Source organism: Anopheles merus, chromosome X (assembly GCF_017562075.2).
Source record: "Anopheles merus strain MAF chromosome X, AmerM5.1, whole genome shotgun sequence".
Lineage (NCBI taxonomy): Eukaryota > Metazoa > Arthropoda > Insecta > Diptera > Culicidae > Anopheles > Anopheles merus.
In genome coordinates, this window is record NC_054081.1 from 14,453,084 (window position 1) to 14,477,469 (window position 24,386).

Consider the following 24,386-nt stretch of genomic DNA (forward strand, 5'->3'; position numbering starts at 1 on the left):
ACTCGTCGGGGTTGTTTTTCGTGTTGTTATGCAGACAGGGTTGGTTTTTACTGGAACAATAACAGCTCTAACCTTCCGAGACTCGTAATCTCGTTTGCTAAATCAACTGTGTGTCGAAGCAGAATCGGTTACCACCGAGCACCAAGCTAGCTGTTTGTTGTTTGTTGGCCACCATCGTCCACGACAAGAGCCGTCAGTAGTGAGCCGTCGCACCATTAGGTGGTGGCTGTTGTGAATCTCGAGTGCCAAAACCAGCATGGTCGGTTGTGTATCAAGACGATTAGTTTGAGGAAAAAAGTACCCGCACCAGCCATGGACGATAGCACGAAAAGCCACCAGATGCTGCTGCTAATACTGTTGGCCGCGTTGGTGGGCCCATCGGCTGCAGCGTTGGCGCCCAGCACGCGCGACAATACCTCCCTGCACGAGCGCTTGACGGCGCTCGAGAGCACGTAAGTAGTGGGGCGGCCATCGGTTACCGAAAGCTCAATCAAAAACCTCAACGCGCGACTCCCTCTCCGCCACCCAGCATAACGTCCCGAGATGAGGAGCTCGCCAAGATGCTGCAGCTGCTGCTCACCAATCAGCGCGAAATACTCCGACTGCTCCAGCAAGACGCTCCCAAAGTGTTCTGCGCAACGGACGGCACGCAGCATCAACCACCAACGCAACCAGCGCGCCCATGCAACCGTGACCACTCGTTCACTAACTCGCTCCATCCTGGATCGCTCCAGCCTCCGGGCAACGCTACCGCGCCCTCGACCGCTGCCTACCGCCAGGAAGCGCACCCGGCCGGCACGCATCCGCGCAGCTGCCGCGAAATCCCAGACGGCATGTCGGGCGAGGAGCTGATCTACCCGTCGGCCGGCCCGTCCGGCCCGGGCGAACCGCTCGAGGTGTACTGCGACCAGGACTTCGAGGACGGCGGCTGGATCGTGATCCAGAACCGGTTCGACGGGTTCGTCAACTTCAACCGGAGCTGGGAGAAGTACCGCGACGGGTTCGGCGACATCGGTACCGAGTACTGGCTCGGGCTGGACGAGATCCACCGGCTTACGGTGGCGGTGCCGCACGAGATTGCGTTCGTGGCCGAATCGTTCAAGGGCGAGCGGCGCTGGGCCCGCTACAGCCTGTTCGAGATCGGGGGCGAAACGGACCGGTACCGGCTGCAGAAGCTCGGCGTCTACTCCGGTACGCTCGGCGACGAGTTCACGTACAATCTGGGCATGCAGTTCTCGACGTACGACCAGGACCACGACCAGTACGGCGATGTGAACTGTGCGCACCGGACGGCGGCCGGCTGGTGGCACCGGAGCTGCACCCGCATCAACCTGAACGGGCTGTACGGGAACGAGTCGGGCGTCCGGTTCGCCTACTGGCTCGACTGGCTCCATCTGCAGGGGCTGAAGCGTACCCGCATCATGATACGGGAGATAAAGAAGCGCCGCAAGTAGCCCGCGGGTTTTCGCCTCTCTGCTGCTAGGAAAATAAACTGAAAGCACCAGCACAATCAATCTTTGGCATCTTCCCATCATAGCAACAAATCACCACCAACAGGCACACGCACGCGGAGTGAAAGAAATTGTTTTAATGATGTCCAGAGGGGCGTTTTTTTGTGGAGCTCCTAGCTTATCGACCTAGATGACACTTCGTTCATTTGGGCTTGCAAGGGGACGGTTGGGAATTTCGACACTCCAAAGGCACATTCTGCAAACAAAAAGGCTACGTTTGTGTGTACGTCATGTACTAGTTCGTGCTGATCACGTGGGAGTTCTTGGTGGGCACAGATGGCTTTCAAGCCTTTTCGAGTGAGCAGCAACAGTGCGCTAGCGAGCGAGAGAAAGAGAAAGAGAGAGAGAGAGAATGAAGAGTACCACATTAACGTGCACAGACAGGCCCGCAAACGCAAAAATAGAGCTGTCATATTTGTTACGCTCCAATTATTTTTCCGCGCTCATTGAGATTTCAGCCTCAGCGCAGTGGTTTCAAATCTGCCTCTCTATGTGGATGCGAGTGTTTGTGTGTGTGTGAGTGTTTTAGAGTGAGCAGATATGCCTTTGTTTCAAGCACAGTCTGTCAGGCCCCACCGATAACACCGTCTCCCTACCGCAACAAACTCCTCCGCTGTACGTACGGACAGACACGGAAGAATGGAGGACACGAAAAACTTTCCCAACAAACGACCATATAAAACCTATCTACATGTGTGTCTGTGTGTGCATGTGTGAGTATGAGGAATAAAAACTTGTTGAAACATTGTACAGCTTTCTAGCACAATCCCGTAGAAATGATGCAAGGATCGGATCAGAATCGGATGTACACATTTGATTCCAACAAGAATTTATTGGACTGGTTTTGCAAACGGTGTTCCATCACACCAACAGGGTTTTGAATTAACGAGCAACAATAGATATTTAAATCCCGGCCCCGTTAATACAGTCGCCAAGCATAATGGTGTGTGTGTGTGTGTGTGTGTGTGTGTGTGTGTGTGTGTGTGTGTGTGTGTGTGTGTGTGTGTGGTGTGTGTGTGTGTGTGTGTGTGTGTGTGTGTGTGTGTGTGTGTGTGTGTGTGTGTCGCTGTAAATCCTGCTGCCGAGAAGCACTTGGCATGCATATTATTACAATTAGTACACCGCTGTCAGAGCTGCAAACCTCCAAACCTCCTTGCTGCCATCGGGTTTTAACTGTTGATGTACTGTTAACTACACACACACACACACACACACACACACACACACACACACACACACACACACACACACACAACACACACACACACACACACACACACACACACACACACACACACACACACACCACACACACACGTAAACACGTGGAGCATAAACCCATTTTCACGGGGTTTATGCACGTATCCGCGGCTTTTTCTCCCCAGATCTCCCTGGGCACGTGCAAATGACTTCATGCAAAATTAATTTTCATTGTAATTGGAAATTTTATTAAAACACAAACACAGCCGCCAACACCCCCCCCCCCCCCCCCCCCTGACGTTCGCTCGCAGGTTAGGTCGGCTCGGCTAACACCACCCAAGAGAACAAGACGTACCCCGTTCCCGCCCGCTCCAGCATCCCTGCCCACTCCATTCCTATTTCCGTTGGAGAAATGGTTTAACGGTTTCTGTTTTGTTTGCTCCCACCCTTACCGACCCGGGGGGCTCGAAGCGGGACAGGGAAGGGTGTGAAGCGTGGATGCGGGCACGAATGTTTTACTTGTTATGATTCCTTGCATGATAGGGCACTGCGGGACAAAGCGAAGGAAACGCGCGGCCGCCCACGAACGCAATGACAGAAATGCAAATGCAACAACGCACAATCCGCTGTGAGCCTCTGGTGCGCTCTTGGTGCGAGAGATTGTGTGAGCAACAAGAAGAAGAAGATGATGATGCTGAATAGCAAGAAGAACCAGTAGAAGCAGAACATAAGACAACAACAACAGCCGTACACCGTAAGGCATGCGAAGCCGTGCGCTTCCCGAGCGCGCATTTCCGGGTCGCTGGCCCTCCGTAAGCCTGCGCCTAAATGTAGGCACAAGCACAACAAAGCTCTCCCACGGGGTGGCGGCGGGGGTTCGTGTTCTACAGCACACGGATCTGGACGACGCAACCGGCGATGACACGGCTGGTGAGGTGACGATGATGGCGATAATTTACAACAAAGGGCCACTGAGAATGAGCCAGCAGGGTCAGGAGTGAAGGGAGAAGGAGGTGCGATGTGTGCGTGTGCGATAGGTGACGAGCGGCTGACAACTTTGCTGCTGACAATGCCACACTCTTGCCACTGGGGAGTGCTCGGGAGGAAACATGACCGCAAGGAGTTGTTTTGTAATTGGTAGATTGGTAAAAAGCAAAACATTGAAGGGACCTTCTGTGTATCTATGTGTGTGGGGATGGAAATACGCAAACCAAAGCACTTTAAACCAAATACAAACCTCCTGTTGAGTGGAAAATTCGCTCGCTCTGCTTTCCAATAAATCACAAACGGTCAACGATACGTGCTGTTGCCCGCTGGCTAGCTTCTCGATGCTTCAGCTGAACGGCACCGACGATTCGATTGCCCATACGAAAGCTAATTGTTGCTTACCGACCCGACCGATGCGCCTGGTGTTGCCGTTTAGTTTTTCCTTTTTCTCTCTCTCTCTCTTTTCTCTCTCTCTCTCTCTCTCTCTCTTTCTCTCTCTCTCACTCCTTTGCACTCGTCCACAGACACACTTTCTGTCATTGAATTGATGGCTGGGGATTTATTTCGCACTTTCAACTATGTCCGCTCATTCCCCGCCAAAAAGGTCGATTCGACCAAACGCAGACGAGTGCTCGGTACAGCGGAATCTATCGAAGAGTAAAACAGCCAGCATCGATCAGTAATTTCGTAACCGCCGGGCCGGGGTTGCTAATGGGGCGGGATTGCGCTGAAGATATTTGATAGACTAATGAGGTTGGGTAATATTGACACGGCACGCACGTCAACTGCAAACGTTTGGTCCATCAGTAACATTGCTAGCCGGATTGCGGCAGTAGCAGCAGCACTAACCATCGACAGCGGGCAAATATGTATCGATCCTTTTGATTGGTATCGCTATTTTATGGGCGGCTCGATTTCACCCACTGCTCAAAAAGTTGTATTGGGAGAAAGCTTATGACAAACCTAACAAAAGTAGATCTTGTAATACTAATTGCATATATTTAGGCGTTCACGTTATGAGTCCTAACCAGCAAAATGTCATTGTAAATATCATAAAACATGCTGACTGAAACAAAATCCATGTCAGCGTCACGTACTCAATTGTGATGACCAGAGGTGTTACTCAAAACGATTGGTGTGTCCGATACATGCTTGGTGACATTTTAGCAACCAGCGCTTGTTCAGTTACTTTGTCTTTTTTCATGACTTTTTCACTGTGATCAGTTCTGTACAATGTCACTGACATAATCATGACAAATTCCGGCTGAAACAAAATCTTACCAGCGTCACGTTCTCCACTGTGATGATCAGAGGTGAGACTCAAACAGTTGTTGCGACCCTCGCATGCTTAGTGACATTTTTGCAACCAACTGACTGGCCAAGACTTGGTCGCGACAAGACTGTCGGTGATCATCACGATAATCATGAGATATATGCGGTGTGTGTGAATAGTCCCAAGCAACAAAATGAACATGTTTTCTCGCTCAAAAGCTTTATCGTTCTACCCTACAGACCATCAAAGCAGACAGACACTCCCACAATGCCGTGATTATCATAGGGAGAAAATGTCATGACCAAGTGAGTGACCAAGAGTTGAGTGCCACAACAAATGTCACCAAGCATGTGATTGAACTGTTTGAGTCTCATCCCTGATCATCACAGTTGTATACATGAGCTGACTTGAACTTCGTTTTGGTCATGAGTTGGTGACTGAAACAGTGACATTTCGCTGCACTATTCACAGCCATAAAAAGCTCATGTAATGATTACGCTTTCGACGACATTAAGCACAGCTTGTCAGTCTGAGTATCGCGTTGGACTTAAGCACTAGAATGTCGCGTTCGGCACGTCATGACGCACTTTCAATGAGTATCAGCAAAGAACATCGAAGTACTGCAGATACGTTAATTGTTTTCGGAGGTGATCATCACGTGACGCTCATGACATATTTCAGCACTCTTTTTAACGCTCAAGCTTGCTAATGCAAACGGCATACTTTCAGGGAAGTATTTTTGTTAAGTAATATGCACTCTGCGTAACTAAACGCCTTTCGTTATGCAACCGGCATGACGATGGTGCATTTTTTAAACACTTTCATTGCTTTCGTTGCTACGCAACAGCAAATGAAACAGTGCTAGAAAACCACTCCTCACGGAATAGTTCTCGAACTGTTTCTCGTCCCCTCCGCCTCCTCTTCTTCCTTAGGGCAGCCTTTATTTAACCGTCAGTAATCACGAAACAATGTCCGTATGCAAACAGTGCCTTGCTCCTTTCACGAATTCGACGTAAAACTCTTTCAGCACCCCCTAGATCCCAGTTCCAAGTAAGTGAAAGTTTTCGGCGGGTGTTAATAAGCTTTGAAACTTTCAAGCAAAACTCAACCAAGCTTCCAACACCCTCCTTACACACACACAATCCTCTTACTGCCATTTGTTTCGCTCGTTCAAACAAGTGCATCGATCTACTAACGCACGGGTATGGATTAAACGTTTACACGGCCGGGGCTCAAAACCTGTTTTTGTCGCTCCTCTTTAATCTTTACCCTGCCTTTCCCACAACGCTCACCCTCAAAGGTAGCTTTTCTGTTGCATCCTTCATCTATAATGCGTATGGGAAGGGCATAGTGCCGCTGCTAGCTTAAAACCAGTACCTAGATAAGAAGATAAACGACAGGTCAAGTAAGCGCTCCAGGATCGGGACAGCAAGGACACACCGTCCAGGGACTGCGGAAGTGGATAGGGTGGATAGGGTGGGCGGGCGAAAACGGATGCATAACCAATACACAGTTAATAGGAAATTAAATATTTATCTGCACGAGAACGAAATGGATCCAATTTATTGGATTCAACCACCCCCTGTCTCGATTCACCGGTGGCCGTTATTTTGCTTTTCGGAAACCAAATTAAAGACACAGTGTGTGTATGTGTGTGAACCTATTAAGTAGGTAAAAAATAATTTAGAAAAAAGAGACACAAAAGTTTCTATCAAAACCACTTCTCGGCGTAGCGCAACTTCAAAATATTTATAAATTATTTCATTAAAATAATGACTGAAAAAAAGTGCACTTACTTCTATTGTTATGGCACACACTGTACACCTTCATTTCATTCCGTTTTCCGACAAAATTCGCTTATGTCGTGGGGACATTTTTGGCTTCATAAACACACACATACAAACACACGGCCTTTCCTTTATCTCCTCCCCCCCTCCGCCCTCGTAACGTTTCTTTTCCTTTTCCTTTCCCCTCAACACACTCACACACATCGGATCTATATCAGCATCATCAAAAGGATAGTTAATTGCATTGAGTCCGGGGAGGGGATGGCAGGAGGGTATGGGGAGCGGCGGGTGCAAACGAGAGATCCCTGTCGAAGCTCGTCATCACTCCCGGGCGCGTGCCCGCCCAATGTTCGAGTATCGACGGGGTAGATAATTCCATTTACAGCCCAGACCAACCCTCCCCCCCCCCTCCCCCTCTCTTATTCCCTGTTCGACACATTTGGGTGAAAGTGGCGCGCAACCCAGAAATCCGGGAAATGGGGCTCGACATAAATAATGTTGACCCAGCGGCCCAAACGCAACAAGAACGAAACCGGCGGGCGATTGGTGGGACAGGCGAGATTGCAAGCGAGCATAGTGCAAACGTTGTTTTCCTCTGACTCTTTCTTTCACTCACTCTCTCTCTCTCTCTCTCTCTCTCTCTCTCTCTCTCTCTCTCTCTCTCTTTTGCTTTGGCGCTAGTTACGGGTAAAGGCACTAAAAACCACCATCACCCTAAAAAAAGCGTTAGGTTTGTGTGTTTTTTATTCTTTCTTTGGTTTATTTGGTGTTCACATAATAAAAAAAACTCCAATAGAAGAACCTTTCATTCTTTTAAAAAGCAAGCAACAAGAAGGCAAACAACATTCCCCAAGAGAAACGATACAGGTAGGAGAGTGCAGAGGAGCGGGAGATCAAAATAGAGAGGGTCCTCTTCATCCTCCCCGGAAAGCACTACATCAAGGTGCAGAAGTGGATGTCGTATATGTAAATAACTTTTTCTCGCCTCATAAATAAGTCTTCCGTCTACTAACTTCCACACTTCCACACACATACAGTGACAGGCCAACTTACAAACGATAACAACAAAAAAACAATCGCCCGAGCGACATCAAACCCCCTGGCTTGTGGATTGCGAGTGCGAGCTGCCCCTGTTAAACGGAGCGGACGAAACGCAACGGCAAGCGTGCGAAAGCAATGTCCGCCCGTTTGGTCAAACGGCGCTTCCGGCCGTTCCTCCCGCATTTCCAGAACAAATTACCATTCAAGTGCGGGAAGGGAAAGCAAGGAGTAGCAATCAGAATGAGAAAATGGCTCTGTGTATATGTGGGTTCGCGTGTGTGTGTGTGTGTGTGTGTGTGTGTGTGTGTGTGTTTATGTGTGTGTGTATGTGTGTGTGTGTGTGTGTGTGTGTGTGTGTGTGTGTGTGTGTGTGTGTGTGTGTGTGTGTGTGTGTGTGTGTGTGGGGGGGGGGGGGGGGGATTTTCGGGACTTCGGGCTGATCGATTCGGTTCGAGTGCTCTATGTTCTTCCCATCCTCCATTATCGATGGTAATTTTTCAATCGCAATCGTCGGCTGCTGATAAATGAACTCTCTTCCTACCGCTTGCTTTCTATCGCTCCTGCTCTCTTGCTCTCGCATCATCGTGCAGGGAACGGGAAATGACCAAGGTCATAGGAATTTGTCCCAAGTCGCCCGAAGGGAAGCCTAGGCGGTAGAACAATCAATAACAGTGTGCCGATCGGACGCATCTTCGATGTCGCATTTTATGGCCATCGATGATCGATTCTGGTGTAGTTAAGGGCCGGTTCGCTTCAGCCTCACGCAGCAGCCCAAGAAGATGCTTTGCTTTTGTAAAGGAGTGTTTAAAGATAACAGTCTCAAGCGTTCTTTAAGCGTTGCTACTTCCATCATGTCTCATTAGGAGTCAAGGCTCTTCGTAATTGCTATATTGTTTCAACCTATTCACGCAACTAACAGTTCAGCTTAACGAGGCTTCAGTTCAGGCCCTCGAAGAACATAGGCAGTTATTTGAATCAAGCAGAGAATGTAAATTATAAGACAATAACAACGAGAATGCTAATTATGTTCCGCTTAAGTAGAGGGCTTCAACATTCAGTCTTAGTTGTTCGATTAACGAAGAGTACTCTACTCCAGTTACTCACATGGGCTTCTTTGGTTTGGTAGCTGCAATGATGGCATGTAACACGTGTTTTAGTAGTTGTTTAGTGGTAGCACTCTAAAGTCGAACACCTCAAGTTTTCACTCATCTTATGGCTTTGAGGAAAGTTCTTTCTCTCTCTTTAGTTATGTTTTTGCAAAAATCAGGCTGATAACTTTAAAAATCTTGACATTCCATGAACTTATAGTCTCTTTTCTTGTACAAAATAATCACATGCTGAGCCAATGTTGACCGAGATAGAGCTTAAATTATAAGTTATAGTTCTAAGTCATAAACGTTATGGAAAGGCTGCATTTGTATTTCATGTGCTTATGAAATGATCTAAATTTAGAGTGCTAAATCCAAATATTGGGGCCTTTTCCGTTTTAAGTTCATAGGCTGAAATTTCAGCCTGTCAGCTGTTTGCATAGTGTAGCAGTTTTCGAGCAGCTATCTAAGTCGGTCAACAACTCTCGTTAAAAATATACAGGTGGGCTTACTTCAAGGTGTATGAATTTAGAAGGCTGATTTTTATCGCTTCTGTTTCTGGATGAAGATTTTAAGAATGTTTTGTGTATTTGTCAAGCCTCCAGAAAGCTTGTTTGAACAACAGTTTTCACTCATTCTGTCAAAAAGTGATATTCAAATTTGGTTATAAAAAACATGCTATGAGACCACCTGTACTACATACACTTTGATTCTGGATTCCATCACCAGATCTTTTTAATGCACCTTGGGATAAATGTAAACACCACCTTGTTTTGCCATTTTTCGAGCAGGTACTCACATTTAATTCTAGCTTTGAGCCTAGAATAATCCAGACTGAAAATTGCAGGTTAGTTTTGTGTGTGGTTTTGTATGGAGTGTTTACATGATTTCTGCCTCCAACCGTCAAACTCCATAAAAACTGACTAGAATCGTGAAGGGCCCCATTAATAGAATAGTTATGCTAGGTTTTGCTTGAGTGTTTTCAGATACTGGTCTGACTTTTTGCATGCAAGTGCAGCTGAATAGTATTCGTATCGTTGAGTGAAGGCGATATACGAGGTTTGAAGAACTGTGCAGGATCCCTCAAAGTATATCTCTGGATTAATGTATAGGAATTTTAAAATTTCCTATATTTATGAGTTTGGGTGACCACCATTTAACGTTTGTTGAACTTGTTGAATTTGTTAGAGCCTTAAAAAATGTAGATTTAAATCTTGTGTCAAGACTATATCTTTTCCTGGATAATTTTTTTTTGCGTTTGTTCAATCGATGTCGACAATTATTTTAATCGTGTGGATAGTGTAGAAAAGGTGGATTGAAGTATTAGCAAGTGGTAGACAATTATGATTCCCAAATCGGACATTGTATGAAGCATGTTTATTGAACTGTGAAACCCTGAATTAAGGAGGGTGAGGTGACCCTTTATAACTAATGTTCTTGGTCAAAAATGTTATATTAGGAAAGTATAAACCAATGTCTGCAAAAATGTAAATACTATTTTGCTGATAAATTTGTCACCAAATTGATAAAATGACGATGGCAAGTGAAGGCACAAAAGACTGGCTTTCTAATTCATATATCAAGAATTTTCCCTGGATAAATAGAAATACTACCATATTGGTAGATTCTGTTAATAAATAAATAGATGAATAAATAAATTCGACAAAACTATGCCTTAATAAGTGATTTTCGCGTACTATCAAAGCTGATAACGGCTCAGTAAAGAGCTGAGCAGTTGTCAATAAAGTGGAGTCTAAATGGTAATGCTATATGCATAAAAACTGTTTTGGATTTTGGTTCAAAGTAAAAGTTGTTCCAAGAATTCAACAAAAATTGAAAACTGATAGAGAAAACTACTAAACGACAGTTAAATATTACAATCTTCAGAAGAAAAAAGCTAGATAAAACATTACATACAGTTATAAGTGGTGTAATTTAAACTGGTCTAGGCAAGGAAAATTTTACACTTACCCTGTATAAACCTTGCCTATCTGACTTTTCTAAAATGTCAGTTGGATAATACAGCTGAAATTTGAAATAATTTATTCTAATTTAAGATCATTGAGTTATTAGTTGTTTTCATGTTGATCCATCAAATTTGGTTTTACTGGCGTTTCAATTAATTTCTTTAATTAAATGTAACTTAATTTTTCATAGTAAGTAAAGTGAAAAAGTTTACTTCAAAACTGCCATACTACCCAACTCGATCCATCCCGTCAGGGTTTTGATGTCGAGACGACAGGCTTGAATCAACTCTGGAATCGAAAGAATACGTAAAAGTTTTCATGGATAACAACAACAACCTACTTGACACATTTCTATAGAAACATTCAACCATCTCGATTGCAACAATAGAATAAGCCTGATTGATTCTAGCTGTTAACGCTACATTAATTTTTAAATACATTAATTTTTTATATTCATATTATCAACTAGATTAATCCGCTTTATTTAATGTGAATCGTCTTTTAAGACACGATTTCAGTCCAAGTAAGTCTAGTTTACTTGCTGTTTAGAATTCAGTTTAAGAGTATTTAAAATAACTTTTCGGGGCTTGAACCCATGACAGGTATGTTGTTAAGTCGTACAAGTTGACGACTGTACCACCAGACTGATCCTAAACTATTAAATAACTTTTAAGAATCTTAATATAACGTTATAATAATTATCATTATAAATGCAATAATAATACTAAACATTGTTTTGAAAAAAATGCTTGCAATACTAAATGCCTTCGTAAGACTCAAAACAGTTCCACAAAAATCAAAACGTTCTCTTAATAACTTTTTTTTCATTCCACCAAACGTTTGAAGCGTTACTTTTCATGACCTAGCGTAATCTCTCTTTCCAGATAGCTTAGCATTCAACAACTCTCGTTAAAAAGTTGTTCATTGCAGTTTGATCTACTGGGAGTTTATTCGGGCGCGTTTTAGAACGATCTTTCAAGAACCTTGGTTGGCTTACACCATTTTTTGTTTAACGCCGTTCTTTTCAACCGAAGTCAGTGAGATGCCTTTAACCCTTAAAAACGTACAACTGCTAGTAAGAGCTACCATTTTGGGCACGTTTAAAATCGGTCTTGCAAGCAACTCGGCCATTCTTTTTCTCTCGTTGCCACACCGCACATTCGCCCGGTCTGTAATTGGAACCGGAACGATCGTTGCGGTTAGGGTCACAGGCCCCATCTCCTTCCCCACCGACCCAAGACGCTTGCAACACTTTTCGCTGTATTTGTTCCGTAGTCTTTTTTCTTCTTCTTCTATACATAGCATTCGTTCTATCATACACACGCACACACTCACCGCCAATCCGGGCGTGTTACACAGCTCGTTTCGCTTAACGGCAGCGCAGTTAATTTGCACCATCGTTTAGGTGAAACGAAGCGGCAAAACATGATGCGAAATCTTGATTTGATTTCACCCTGTCCCTTCCCCGCCGCCTCTTCGCCTTGCGAGGCAGTGGTGTGCGGGTGTTGGTGTGTGTGTGTGTGTTTTTTTTTTGCTGTGCCCTATCAGTGCCTTTCCCCTTTATTTAACACAATCAGTGAACCAGTGAAAACAGGTGGTGGGAGGGGACAGTTGGTTAAGAAAAAAATGATCCCTTGTCTCGCAACCTAGCTCTATCTCTTTCCCCCACAATGAACCCCCGACAGAAGGAACTGCAACCGGAAGGACTGCTAGACACAATACGGTCCGATTTGGTTCAACCGAGAGTGAAGGCATTTGGATTATCTCCCCCCTTGCGCCCCAGCACACGTCCTCCCCGAGTAATCGCTTAATGCATCGCAGCCGAGGTAGGGCGAGGGCGGAATGGTAACCCGGCGGTCCATTTCCGAGTCCATTTCCGGGTCAATTTAGTCTGCGCAATGGGCGCTCCCCGGGGCGCTCCCGTTGACCGAAATGGCGATGGAATTGGTCGAGATTAGCTGTCGTTTCCCCCCTGCATTTGCTGCCGGCGACGTGCGACCCACCAGCATCCAAATGTCAAGATGTTGGTTGAGAAGGGAGGGAGCGAGGTCCTACCCATCACAGTTAGCATGGGTTGGGTAGGGCAAATTTCGGACGCAGACCTTTCCCGGTTCCCGGAAATCGCTCCAACGAGCAGCCAAATTTGTGTCGCAGTCGGAAAGCAGCAAACCGAAAATCAATAATCTTTGCAGGGCGGAGAGAGCGCAGAAACCGGAGCAAAGTGGTGAAAGTGGAGAAGCATTTTTTACCCCATTATTTTACTCCTTTTTCTTACGTTGCAATCGTCACTCTTGTCCTGGCTCTTGTGACGGCACACCGAAATGGCACACAAACGATGTCGACTTCAAACCCTGCCCAGCTGATTAGCAGCCTCTAAAGCAGAGACGTCAAACTGGTGGTCTCTCAATTTTGGTAAAATGGTTTACAAAGGAATCAAAATTCGGTTATACCCTATTAGATCAATATATTTGTTAGTAACAAATACTTGATGAATAATTCTTTAAAGCAGCGATCAAGTTTTCAGGTAAATGGTCAAATTCTGTAAATGATCGAGTGCCGCGAGCCTGTTAGTTTTGCTCATAGATTATTTAATTTAAAATATATAAAAACAATAGTTGGTTAATGATATTAAGCAATATTATAGAAGATATTGTTGTTTTGATGCACCATCCAGGAAAGATTAAAGATTCGATTTTCCAACTATTCAAACAAATTGTAATTGTAGACGGGTAGTTTGAATTGTAACTGTAATAGGTAGTTGCTTTCGAAACCAGACGCTGGTCACAACATTATTTTTTCGGACGAAAAACTGTTTTCTCTGGAGGCATCTTTGAACAAGCAAAATGATCGTATATAAGAAGTATGTCTTAATACACTAGCATTAACGGCTCCATGAATGATATTCATCTTCTGAGTTAGTTTGGGAAGCAATATTGACAAAACGGGAAACTGCCATTGATTTTTATTATCAAATACCATTTGAAGCCTTGCGCTTTTTTGGCTTTTTCGAAAAGCCCATTAGGCTTCAATCGTTAAAGAATGTGGAAACAAAAATTTGCGTTATTTCATCAACTACCTGAATAGCCTTTTAAAGAGTCAAAACAGTGTCCCAAAATTATGAGAAAATTCGTGTAATGATTAGTCCGTCAATCCATATTACGATAGTGAAGCCCGAAAGAGTACGGAGGTATGTAATGTCATGGTAAAAGATGTTCAGTAATGTTTAAAGGAATAGTTACTTCCCTTTTTTTAAATCTTCCATAACCTCTCCCGGGCCAGATTTAATGACTTTTTCTTTGACCCTGCTTTAAAGAAATATCTCGCGTTTTCACTTCAAACTCGTACTAAACCGTTAATGTTCGGAAGTATCTTATCTATCTGTATGTGGCTTTGGACCATTTTTTATAAACAACGAATCAGGGTGCTACGTGACCAACAGGCAATTTCTTTTAAAAAAAGAAATACAAAACGAAGCTCTCGCAAGCTTTTTTGGCATATTGTTTTGGGAGAATTTAAAGCCCTCTTTAGGTCAAACTGGTGGTACAGTCGTCAACTCGTACGACTTAACAACATGCCCATCATGGGTTCAAGCCCCGTATAAACCTTGCGGCCATACGTAGGACTGACTATCCTGCTTTGGTAACAATAAATCACTGAAAGCCAAGCTCACTTCACTAGTGGGTACAGGCAGGCCTTGACCGACAACTGTTGTTATGTCATAAAAGAAGAAGAAACTCCTCTTTAGGTATGGCTGCAGCTTAGAACATAACACTTTTGCAAAATGTTTCAAAATCGTCTGAAATCAGATGCCAGTCTTAACTCGTGGTACTTTTGATAAGATTTTATAAACGATCTCTAGCTCTTCATGTGATTATATGAACTACAGGTGGACTTATGGCTCTCATTTTAGTCACCATAACAAATGGATATTTATTTGAAGATGCTGCAATAAGTCTGCTGGCAGCGATGGACTGGACCGAGCTCTTCAAGATGGGGCCGGAGAGGCTTACCGTCGAAATGCATCAGCTGATCGTGAAAGTTTGGCAGCAGGAGGAACTACCTGAGGAGTGGTAGCTGGATGTTATTTACCCAGTCTACAAAAAGGGCGACAGGCTGGATTGCTCGAACTTTCGAGCCATCACAGTCTTTAATGACGCCTAAAAGATCCTGTCCCAGATCCTATTCCATAGACCTGCGCCTCTTGTTACAAATTTTGTCGGCAGCTATTAAGCTGAGTTTGTTGGAGGCAAATCCACCGCCGACCAAATTTTCACTCTACGGCAGATCCTGCAGAAGGGCCGAGAGCGCCAGATCCCAACGCACCACCTGTTCATCGACTTCAAGGCGGCCTACGACACAATAGACCGGAATCCCTGGGAAGTTGATCGGGCTGTTAGAGGCCACGATGAACGGGGTGCAGTGCGAGGTAAAAGTCGTCGGAATCGTTCGAATCTCACAGAGGTCTGAGGCAAGATGACGGACTCTCCTGTCTACTTTTCAACATCGCCCTGGAAGGTGTAATTCGAGGCGCGGGGCTAGACAACGACACCCGTGACACGATCCTCTACCGATCTCTACAATTTCTTGGCTTCGCGGATGACATCGACATCATCGGCAGGACAACAGCGAAGGTGTGTGTGGCGTACACCCGACTCAAACGCGAAGTGCTAAGCATTGGATTGAGAGTCAATGGGACAAAGACGAAGTACCTGCTTGCCGGACACTCAGATTATCTGGGAAGTAGTGTATTAGTTGACGGCGACCATCTCGAGATAGTAAAGGAATTTTGCTATCACGGGACGATCATTACTTCGGACAACGACATCAGCAGCGAAATCCGGAGACGCATTGTTCAGGGAATCGGGCATACTATGGGCTTCACCAACTTCTGAGATTCCAGAAGACTTCAACCCCGCACGAAATGTCGGATATATCGCACATTGGTTCTCTATAGACACGAGTCCTGGGCCGTCCGAGCGGAGGATGCAAACGCTCTGGGCGTGTTAGAGCGACGCATCCTCCGCACCATCTTTGGCGGTGTGTTCGAGCATGGAGCGTGGAGGAGAAGGATGAACCACGAGCTTGCTGAGCTGTACGGCGAACCGAGCATCTTGACAGTGGCGAAGGCTGGCAGGATGCGATGGCTTGGGCATGTCATGAGGATGCCGGACTCATGCCCCACCAAGAAGGTGTTCGACAGCGATGTCCAGTTCAGCATAAGGCGCAGGGGAGTACAGCGAACTCCATGGCTGGACTAGGCCGAAGCGAGACCTGAAGGAGATCGGGTGTCTGCATGGATAAGAGTCTGCAGCCAGGAACCGAGCATCCTGAAAAATGATTTTTGACCGGGCCATGTCACATCGACGTGCTCTATCGGGAGCAGGCCAACAAGAGAGACGAGAGAATATAGATTGGCAGGAAGGGAGCAATTGTTACTAAGGACTTGTATGACACCTTGCACTCTCCGACTGTCACATGATTATTTGCCTCTGGACTGGACTGGACTGGACGAACCGCCGTGTCGTAATTTATAAACCTTGGACAGCATCAAGAATTAAAATTCACTATTCCTAAAGGCACGGGCACATTGATCGTACTCGCCTGTGTAATTTTGATTTTCACTAGCGCATCTGGCGGTGGCTGGTAGAAGCTATTTTTGACCATCGAGGGAAGAGTCGTGCCGGATCTCAAAATTAAGTATTATTTTCGTTTTTCGATGCGAAAATGGATTCAATGCGTGTAGGACATGTGTGTCTACCTTTTACAATACTTTTCTCGTCCGATTAAAAAACATGGAACAATAATATATTTTCTGAAGCGGATCCAAAGTGTTTGGCAAAATGCAAAAAAATATAAATTAGATTATTGATTAAGATTAATGTCCCCAGATCTTACAGGGCTTTCCAAGTCATTTTCATTTTAAACATTTTTTATCAACGCGTGCAAAATATTATTGCACATCGAGCTGTAAACGGTGACTTACATTCGAAAGTGACTTGTGTGAAAATCCTGTAACGTGCGTCAATGCTGTTCAATACCAATGTTGAAAAATATTTATAATTACATTAACAACACTGTTAATAATATTAACAACCGATTCGCTCAGAAGGTGTTGTTCCCTGTAATTGACGACAGAGGGCGACATGGTAAATGCTTAGTGTGGACAACGTCCAACACTGATCGGGCCGAGTACTCCCGAAGACTCACGATCAGGGCTACGGGAGAGAAGAAAGTTCACTCTTTCGCCTTAGCCCGAGACGAGTGACGGATTTTTTAGCGTCTCTCAATAAAATTCTAACTTTAAGATAGCTTAAAAAACGCTTGTTTTTATTAACAATTATTTACTGCGGGCGAAAGAAAGAGTGCTGTTGATAACGTCTCAACAAACACTTTCAACATAAAATTTACTGTTCTACAAGCAATAAACTAACCTACTTAGTCATTGCCATTATTTTGAGTTGGTATACAAACATGCAAGTTTTGGAAACATCAGAGGCCTATGACCAATTGAAAGTAATCTGCTACTGGGGCCCTTTACGATTCTAGTCAGTTTTTTGTATGGAGTTTGACAGTTGGAGGCTGATATCATGCAATCACTCCATACAAAACACATATACAACTCGCCTGCAAGCTTCAGTCTAGATTATTCTAGCCTTAAAGCTAGAATTAGATTCGAGTACCTGCTCGAAAAAATGGCAAAACAAGGTTATGGGTAGGTTATACCAACGTGCATTAAAGAGATCTGGTGATGGAATCCAGAATCAAAGTGTATTTAGTACAGGTGGCCTCATAGCATGTTTTGTTTATAACCAAATTTGAACATCACTTTTTGACAGAATAGGTGAAAATGTTTGCTCAAACAAGCTTTCTGGAAGCTTGACGAATAATCAAAACACTCTAAAATCTCATTCAGAAACAGAAGCGATAAAAATCAGCCTTACAAATTCATACATCTTGGGATAAGCCCAGCTGTACATTTTTTTATTCAGGAGTAACGGTCCAAAAAGGCCGTATTGCTTAGCAGCTGTACATTAAACCGACCTAAATAGCTGCTCGAAAACTGCTATAAATGCAAAAAAACTGACATGCTGAAACTTCAGCCTACGAACTTAAAACGGAAAGGGCCCCACTGTTAATTTTTGTTTACTTAATGTTTCATTAAAGCGTTACTCATTGTAACGCAACTACTATCGCAAAATGAAATGAAAAGAACAAATATCCAACCAGTCACAACCCGGTCAGAGGTCAGAGTACAGGACAGGACTGCAAACAATTAGATTTTTGTATCATATAATATCCGCCAGCAAGCCGGTCTCGTTGTACAGTCGTCAACTCGTACGACATAACAACATGCCCGTCATGGGTTCAAGCCCCAAACGGACCATTCCAACATACGTTGGACTAACTATTCTGCTATGGGAGGATCAATAAGTCACTGAAAGTCTAGCGCACAAGTAATGAGTACAGGCAGGCCTTGACCGACAACGGTTGTTGAGTTCAAAAGAAAAAAAAAAATATCATAAAAAACTAGACTGCGACCCAGTGCACCTATTTTCAGCAGCATTTTGAACCACGGAAACAGTTTAAGTTTGACATCGCTGCTCTAGAGCGAACCGTAATCCGCTTACACGCTACGGCTGCTCGTAGCGTCTTCCAATCGATACTAGCACGTGGATTCTTCTTTTTTAATGAAACAAGCAAACCAAACAAACCAACCAACGCCTGTAAAAAGGAACAGACAGGCGGAACACAGCTCCACACGGCACCAGTCAGCCACCTCAGTGCGAACGTTCCGATGCTAAATGATGTTAAAAATAATTAAACTTCACTCTCAGCTCTTCACACTTGCCCCCGTCGCCGGCGATTCATCGCAGCCTTGGACAAGCTTCCCCTTCCGCACCAGGGCCGAAAGGATGCTTGAAAGCGGAATGGTTTACACTTCCGCTTTCCGTGTTGCGCCTTTCGCCAGGCCCGAGTCCTGCCCGGAGGCACACGGTGCCGCAAATAGTCGCGTTTGTTTTTCTGTGAAGATGCTGCTTTCGCAACCCTCGGGGAAGGAGTCAAAACAGAGCTTTTGTCGCTAGCCAAGCACCGAACGGTTGACCCAGTGGAAAAGCAAAAGGTGCAGAAGTGCGATCGGTTTGTGCGTCGCGCAGGCTTTTAAAGCCTTTTGTGGAGTGAAAGCAGCTAACAAACATGTTTTGCTGCTAATGTAAAACTGTGTGCGCTGGTTGGTTTTTTGATTTAGGAAATATGCTCAGTGGAAGCGTTTTCCTTTTGCCAGAACTGTTCACAGTTGCTCACCCACGTCCATGGAGACGCCCGGTACTTCACGGCAGCGCATGGAAACGCATGGTGCCCGAGCGACACGTACACACATTCGCCCGCAAATATCCAACCAGTCACAACCCGGTCAGAGGTCAGAGTACAGGACAGGTGCAAATTCCTTCCCGAAAGGGGTTCGATGTGCACGTCGGCATCCGGAGACATTCCAGGCGGACATTCTCCATCCATCCGCATCGCGCGGCCACGTGATGGTGCCAGCGTCACCAAACATTCCCCACCGCCGGCGGGTGGCAACACATTCCGATCTGAGTGCTGCAGTCAAGCTGGAAGCAGCATCACCTCCAATATCGGTACCATTAGCCCGTTCCATCCACGCTTCTTCAAGGCCGCAAATAATTCAACACATACAAACGCACAAACACATTACTGTGCAAGAAGCAGGGAAACGCGTACGAATTAAAGCGAACGGAGCTTTGCGGAAGCCTTGTAACCTTGCGACGACGAGCAAATAACCTTCAAAACCCGTCAGCACAGCGCAATAGCAGACAGCCGCTCGGTAATGATCGATAAAAACGAACGCACCGAACCCTTTTACTTTCACGTTACCATCTTTTTTATCACCCTTGTTTCAACTCGCTTCACCTTTTTTTTTTGTTACATGCACCGCCAATCCCGGCAGAGTTATAGAAACATTTCCCAGCATTTGTTTCCCACCTCAGCCACCCCTCCAAACAGTGCTGCGCAAACCCTTTTGCGTATTTATTTCCGGCCCAAACTTTATGCCACCGAACGACGCTCCATTCACGTTTGTTTTGGGAGATTATATGAAAAATAAAAGAACAAAGCCCTCCTACACCGCCGCCCCACACAAACAGCGATGGAGAAATGGGAGATGAGGAGGAGATGGTTGCCGCTAGGTGCAAATTAAATGCCACCAGAGACAAAGGCGAAAACCCGGCCCGGCAAACAGGCACGAACAGTCGAGCATAAATATGTATGCATTAGATACAAGGTTTGGTAGGTGGTGGTGCAATTTTTTTTGTGTGTTTTGTTGCTGAAACCTTCAGAAATTTACATCCCAAATTGTAGGCATCGCAGACATCTTTACCCAAACAGGGAGCAAATAAATTACGACACAAAACAAACCCGCCCTAATATTGGGAGGACACACGCTCATTAGAAATGCGGCGTCGATGGCTGGAAGGATTTTTGTAGGGAGGACCCGAGTGTGTATTTCTTCTTTCCTTTTGCCTCCCCCATTCGCCACCTATTGAAGCCCAATCGTTAAAGCAATCGAAACAATCGAAAACAGTACGTCTGCAATAGTTTGCAACGATGGCCGAAACGGAAATTGCATCTAATGTTTTTCCTCCGCTACTTTTCAATGCGCACATACGCCGGCTCATTGCCTCATCATCATGATTGTTGTATCGCTTCATTCGCTTGCTGAGAGTTCACCGTCAACCTTGCGCTAGCGCGCACCGAAATTCAATTTCATCGAAATCAAAATGCAAATATGCAAGCGAAATGGGGGAAAATCGATCGAAAAACGAGTCTCAGATACCGGTTCGAAGCGTCAGGCGCAAGATTTTTCCTTTTCTTTCGCTCTATCTGTCTCTCTCTCTCTTCTTCTCTCTGAATCTATTTCTCGCTAGCGATCATTCTATCAGCATACATTACAAAACCCGTCCGATTGCGTCCTTCCTTTCCAGTGCTCTCGGAAAGCCAATCGGAAGCGCGAATTTGTGCAGGCAAGCGAATTTGCATCATCGCATGTGTTTTTTGCCTTTTTTTTTGTTGCATCAGCAGCTTCTTTTCTGCCCTTTATTCACACGACCGAGGCGGGCAAATAAAATGGTACCGTTCGCCTCACCGCCTCCATGTTGATTTCATTACGTGCGCAATTGTGATGCGATGATAACATGCCCGAAATGAATGGCATTAAACGGCATTTTCCCCCTGCCGGGCAAGATGCTCTGTGGTCCATCTGGTTTCTGATAGATTGTACCATTGAATGGGTGAAATGAGTGGCCTGTGTGGGAGTGTGTGCTTGTGTGTGATGTAGCACAAGTCAATCGAACATGACACTAAACATGACATGCCACTGTTGGCGGCGATTGCCACTGCCAAGGATGGTCGGGCGATGGTAAGAATTAATTTCACATTGATTTTGGAATATTTTCTCGCACCCTCTCCATCTCCGCCACACTTTTAACTTTTACACTCTGCTCTAATGGTGCTATTCGCTCTCACAAACACACACACACACATTCCCCTTCCCTTGTTAGTGCTTCAACGCACCTGCCTCAAAGCGCAAGTACTTTACGTGCAGCTCGAACGTTGATGACGTGGGTAAAAGTTAAAACCACCACCATCACTATGGCTTCCTGTGGTGTCTCCGCTTCCTATGCCTCTGGTGCCCCCACCACCCCACTCTAAGCATACAAACACACACACACAAACACACCTGATGCCTGTGAGCATTAATTTTACGTCCCGTCGTACTCTCAGCCGGCTTGGAGCACCGGAAATCATCCCCAGCGGGGAAAAGGGAGCTAAACTGAAAAGCTCAAAATAATGACCATCAACCACCCAAACGGGCAGCGGGCAGAAAACACACAAAGCAGCGCTGGTGGCAAATGCAAGGGAAAGAGAAAGGCAGAGCGGTGCAGGATGGGCGGGCGAGGCTGGGGATGCAAATTTTCATCTCATTCTCTTTCCACTTCAAAAAGTTCGTCCCGCCCTGACCCTCGCCAACCGCCTGGATGGAGGGTCAATTTGAGTACAGCGCTTCGAGCGCCGATGGAAAGCCAACTGCTAATGCGTTTCATTTTCCAAGATGCGGCCCAACCTTTCTCTGTCTCTTTTTCCCCTCTCTATCTCTCTCTCTCTCTCTCTCTCTCTCTCTCTCTCTCTCTCTCTCTCTCTCTCTCTCTCTCTCTTTCGCTCTGTTTTCCCCATCAGCACTACATCGATAAGCAATGTGTCAAGTGGTCGTCTCTAATTGCTTCTGGGTTGATACATTTAATTATGCTAAAACACAGCAGTGCCCGACGGCAACAAATGCTGCTGCGGTCGGAGAGCAAATGAAAACAAAAAGAATACGTAGCAGCCCAGAACACACCAAACGACACTGTCGACCAGGTGCCCGGACCGGCATCAATTGTCGGTTGCGTGACGCTGACAGGAAAAGAATTATCCACCCAGCAGCATCTCCTTCTCCTCGGCTCCTCGGCTAATTATACGAGCTTGCAGGGGAATCATTTTCTCACTTTGAAGTGAATGAAATCCGGGATTTTGTGTTTGTTTTTTTGTGCTCAAGAAAGAAAGACCATATACATCATTGTGCCCGTTAGTTCGTTTCACTGCATTCACTTGTTAGCTCGTTTTGAAATCGTGGAAAAACATATAAAGAAATGTTGAGCGCAGGACAGTTTTTAGTTTACGAATGACCAAACGACTGTAACTTGCATAATTTAATCTGATTGAACGCGTCTAAAGAATATTTTTGTGTGCTTAAATTAACATAGTTCTCACATATCTTTAAACAAGATCTCAGCTAAATAGTCTTAGAAATTAAAAAAAAAAACAGTTCAAGCGTTCTGAAGATGTTTAAAAGATTATCTGTTGAAACTAAACTTGGGGTTTTGGTTGACAGGCTCTAAATCAACTTGTCAATTTATTCTTAAACACGTTTTAAGACATTTCATTTGCGTCTAAGGCGTCTAGACCAACGAACGTTATGGAATACATATTAAGTCGAAGACTTAAAAAAGGGAACTCGAAACATACCGTATTGGTTGTCCCTGAGATACGCTATAAATGGAAGTACCGAGTATGTTGAGTTTGATATTATTTTAAACATTCAACTTAAATGATCTTTTTTAAAGCACGTTACTCTTAACTGAAAATGTATCAAATCAGTACAATTTATACAAAAAAACTGGGGCTTTTTCCGTTTTGAATTCGTAGGCTGAAATTTCAACCTGTCAGCTGTTTGCATTGTTTAGCAGTTTTCGAGCAGCTATCTGAGCAGATATTTTTATCACTTCTGCTTCTGAATGAAGATTTTAAGAGTGTTTTACACACGTCAAGCCTCCAGAAAGCTTGTTTGAACAAAAATTTTCACTGTCAAAAAGTGATATTCAAATTTGGTTATAAAAAACATGCTATGCGACCACCTGGACTACATACACTTTGATTCTTGATTCCATTACCTGATCTCTTTAATGCACCTTGGGATAGATGTAAACACCACCTTGTTTTGCCATTTTTCGAGCAGGTACTCGAATCTAATTCTAGCTTTAAGGCTAGAATAATCTAGACTGAAAATTGCAGGCTAGTAAATCGTGAAGGGTCCTTTAATCAGAAAATCAGGAATGTCTTCTTCTTCTTTTACACAACAACCGTTGTCCGTATAGGCCTTGTCTGAACCCACTATCGAGTATTTCTTTTAGATAACTTATTGATTACCCATAGCAGATAGCTAGTCCTACGTATGAGGGGAGCGGTGTGTATACGAGTTTTGAACCCACGACGGGCAAGCTGTTAGTAGCAAGCCCTGAACGTTGACGACTGTACCACCAGACCAGCCGATCACGAACTTGTAAATATGCGTATATCAGGTTCCACTTATCTCGGATATTCTGATAATGAACGTGGAGATTCTTAAAAGTTGTTAGTCTGCAGAAGTGCTATGTGCTGTTTATAGCTTTCTTAGCCACATAGATTCCATTACAAATGGTCTGGACGTGTGATCAGGAAAGTCCTTCTGATCTAGAAGCCAATAGAATCCATTTTTATTAAATAGCTTTTGGTCTGCGGCGGCTTAAGCAGCACGCAAACTGAACGGCCACGTGGGGCCCAGACGTCTTCCCGAGAAAAGGAACCCACCTCCCGCCCAAAAACAAATTTGCTTCTCAATCTTTCTCGGGTTTTGAATTCCTCTCACAACTTCTCATTCATTTTACAAGACACTGCAGAAAGGCCTATAATCGTGTGATCGCTTAGGGCCTCCACTCGTGCTAAGCCACCACTGCTTTTGCTAAAAATTGGGGGCGTTTGCAACAAATCTTTGTTTCTCAAACAATCTTGTTCAAACTTTGAAGAAGCATATTATTGAGGCGCTTTAATTTATCTCGAATTACTATGATGTACAATATTTCAGCAGTGAACTTCATTATCATGACTTCACTGCCATCCCAAGAACATGTCCACAGTAAAAGGCTGTAATGTGATAGTTTATT

General features: G+C 44.8%; 2 protein-coding genes across 2 annotated transcripts in view; one reads left to right on the forward strand and one right to left on the reverse strand.

The window, feature by feature from the left end:
* Positions 1 to 24,386, reverse strand: part of LOC121598787 (probable glutathione peroxidase 2) — an 85,779-nt gene that overhangs the window by 26,014 nt on the left and 35,379 nt on the right. The window lies entirely within an intron of this gene.
* LOC121598807 (fibrinogen-like protein A) lies at positions 56 to 1,514 on the forward strand. Its single transcript, XM_041926097.1, has 2 exons — positions 56 to 452; positions 530 to 1,514. Exons 1-2 carry the CDS (start codon positions 313 to 315, stop codon positions 1,452 to 1,454), a joined length of 1,065 nt encoding a protein of 354 aa, XP_041782031.1. The 5' UTR covers positions 56 to 312; the 3' UTR covers positions 1,455 to 1,514.

Coding starts and splice junctions, on each gene's coding strand:
- LOC121598807 (XM_041926097.1), top strand. CDS start 313: ATGGACGATAGCACGAAAAGCCACCAGATGCTGCTGCTAATACTGTTG. Junction 453..529: donor TTGACGGCGCTCGAGAGCAC/GTAAGTAGTGGG, acceptor TCCGCCACCCAG/CATAACGTCCCGAGATGAGG.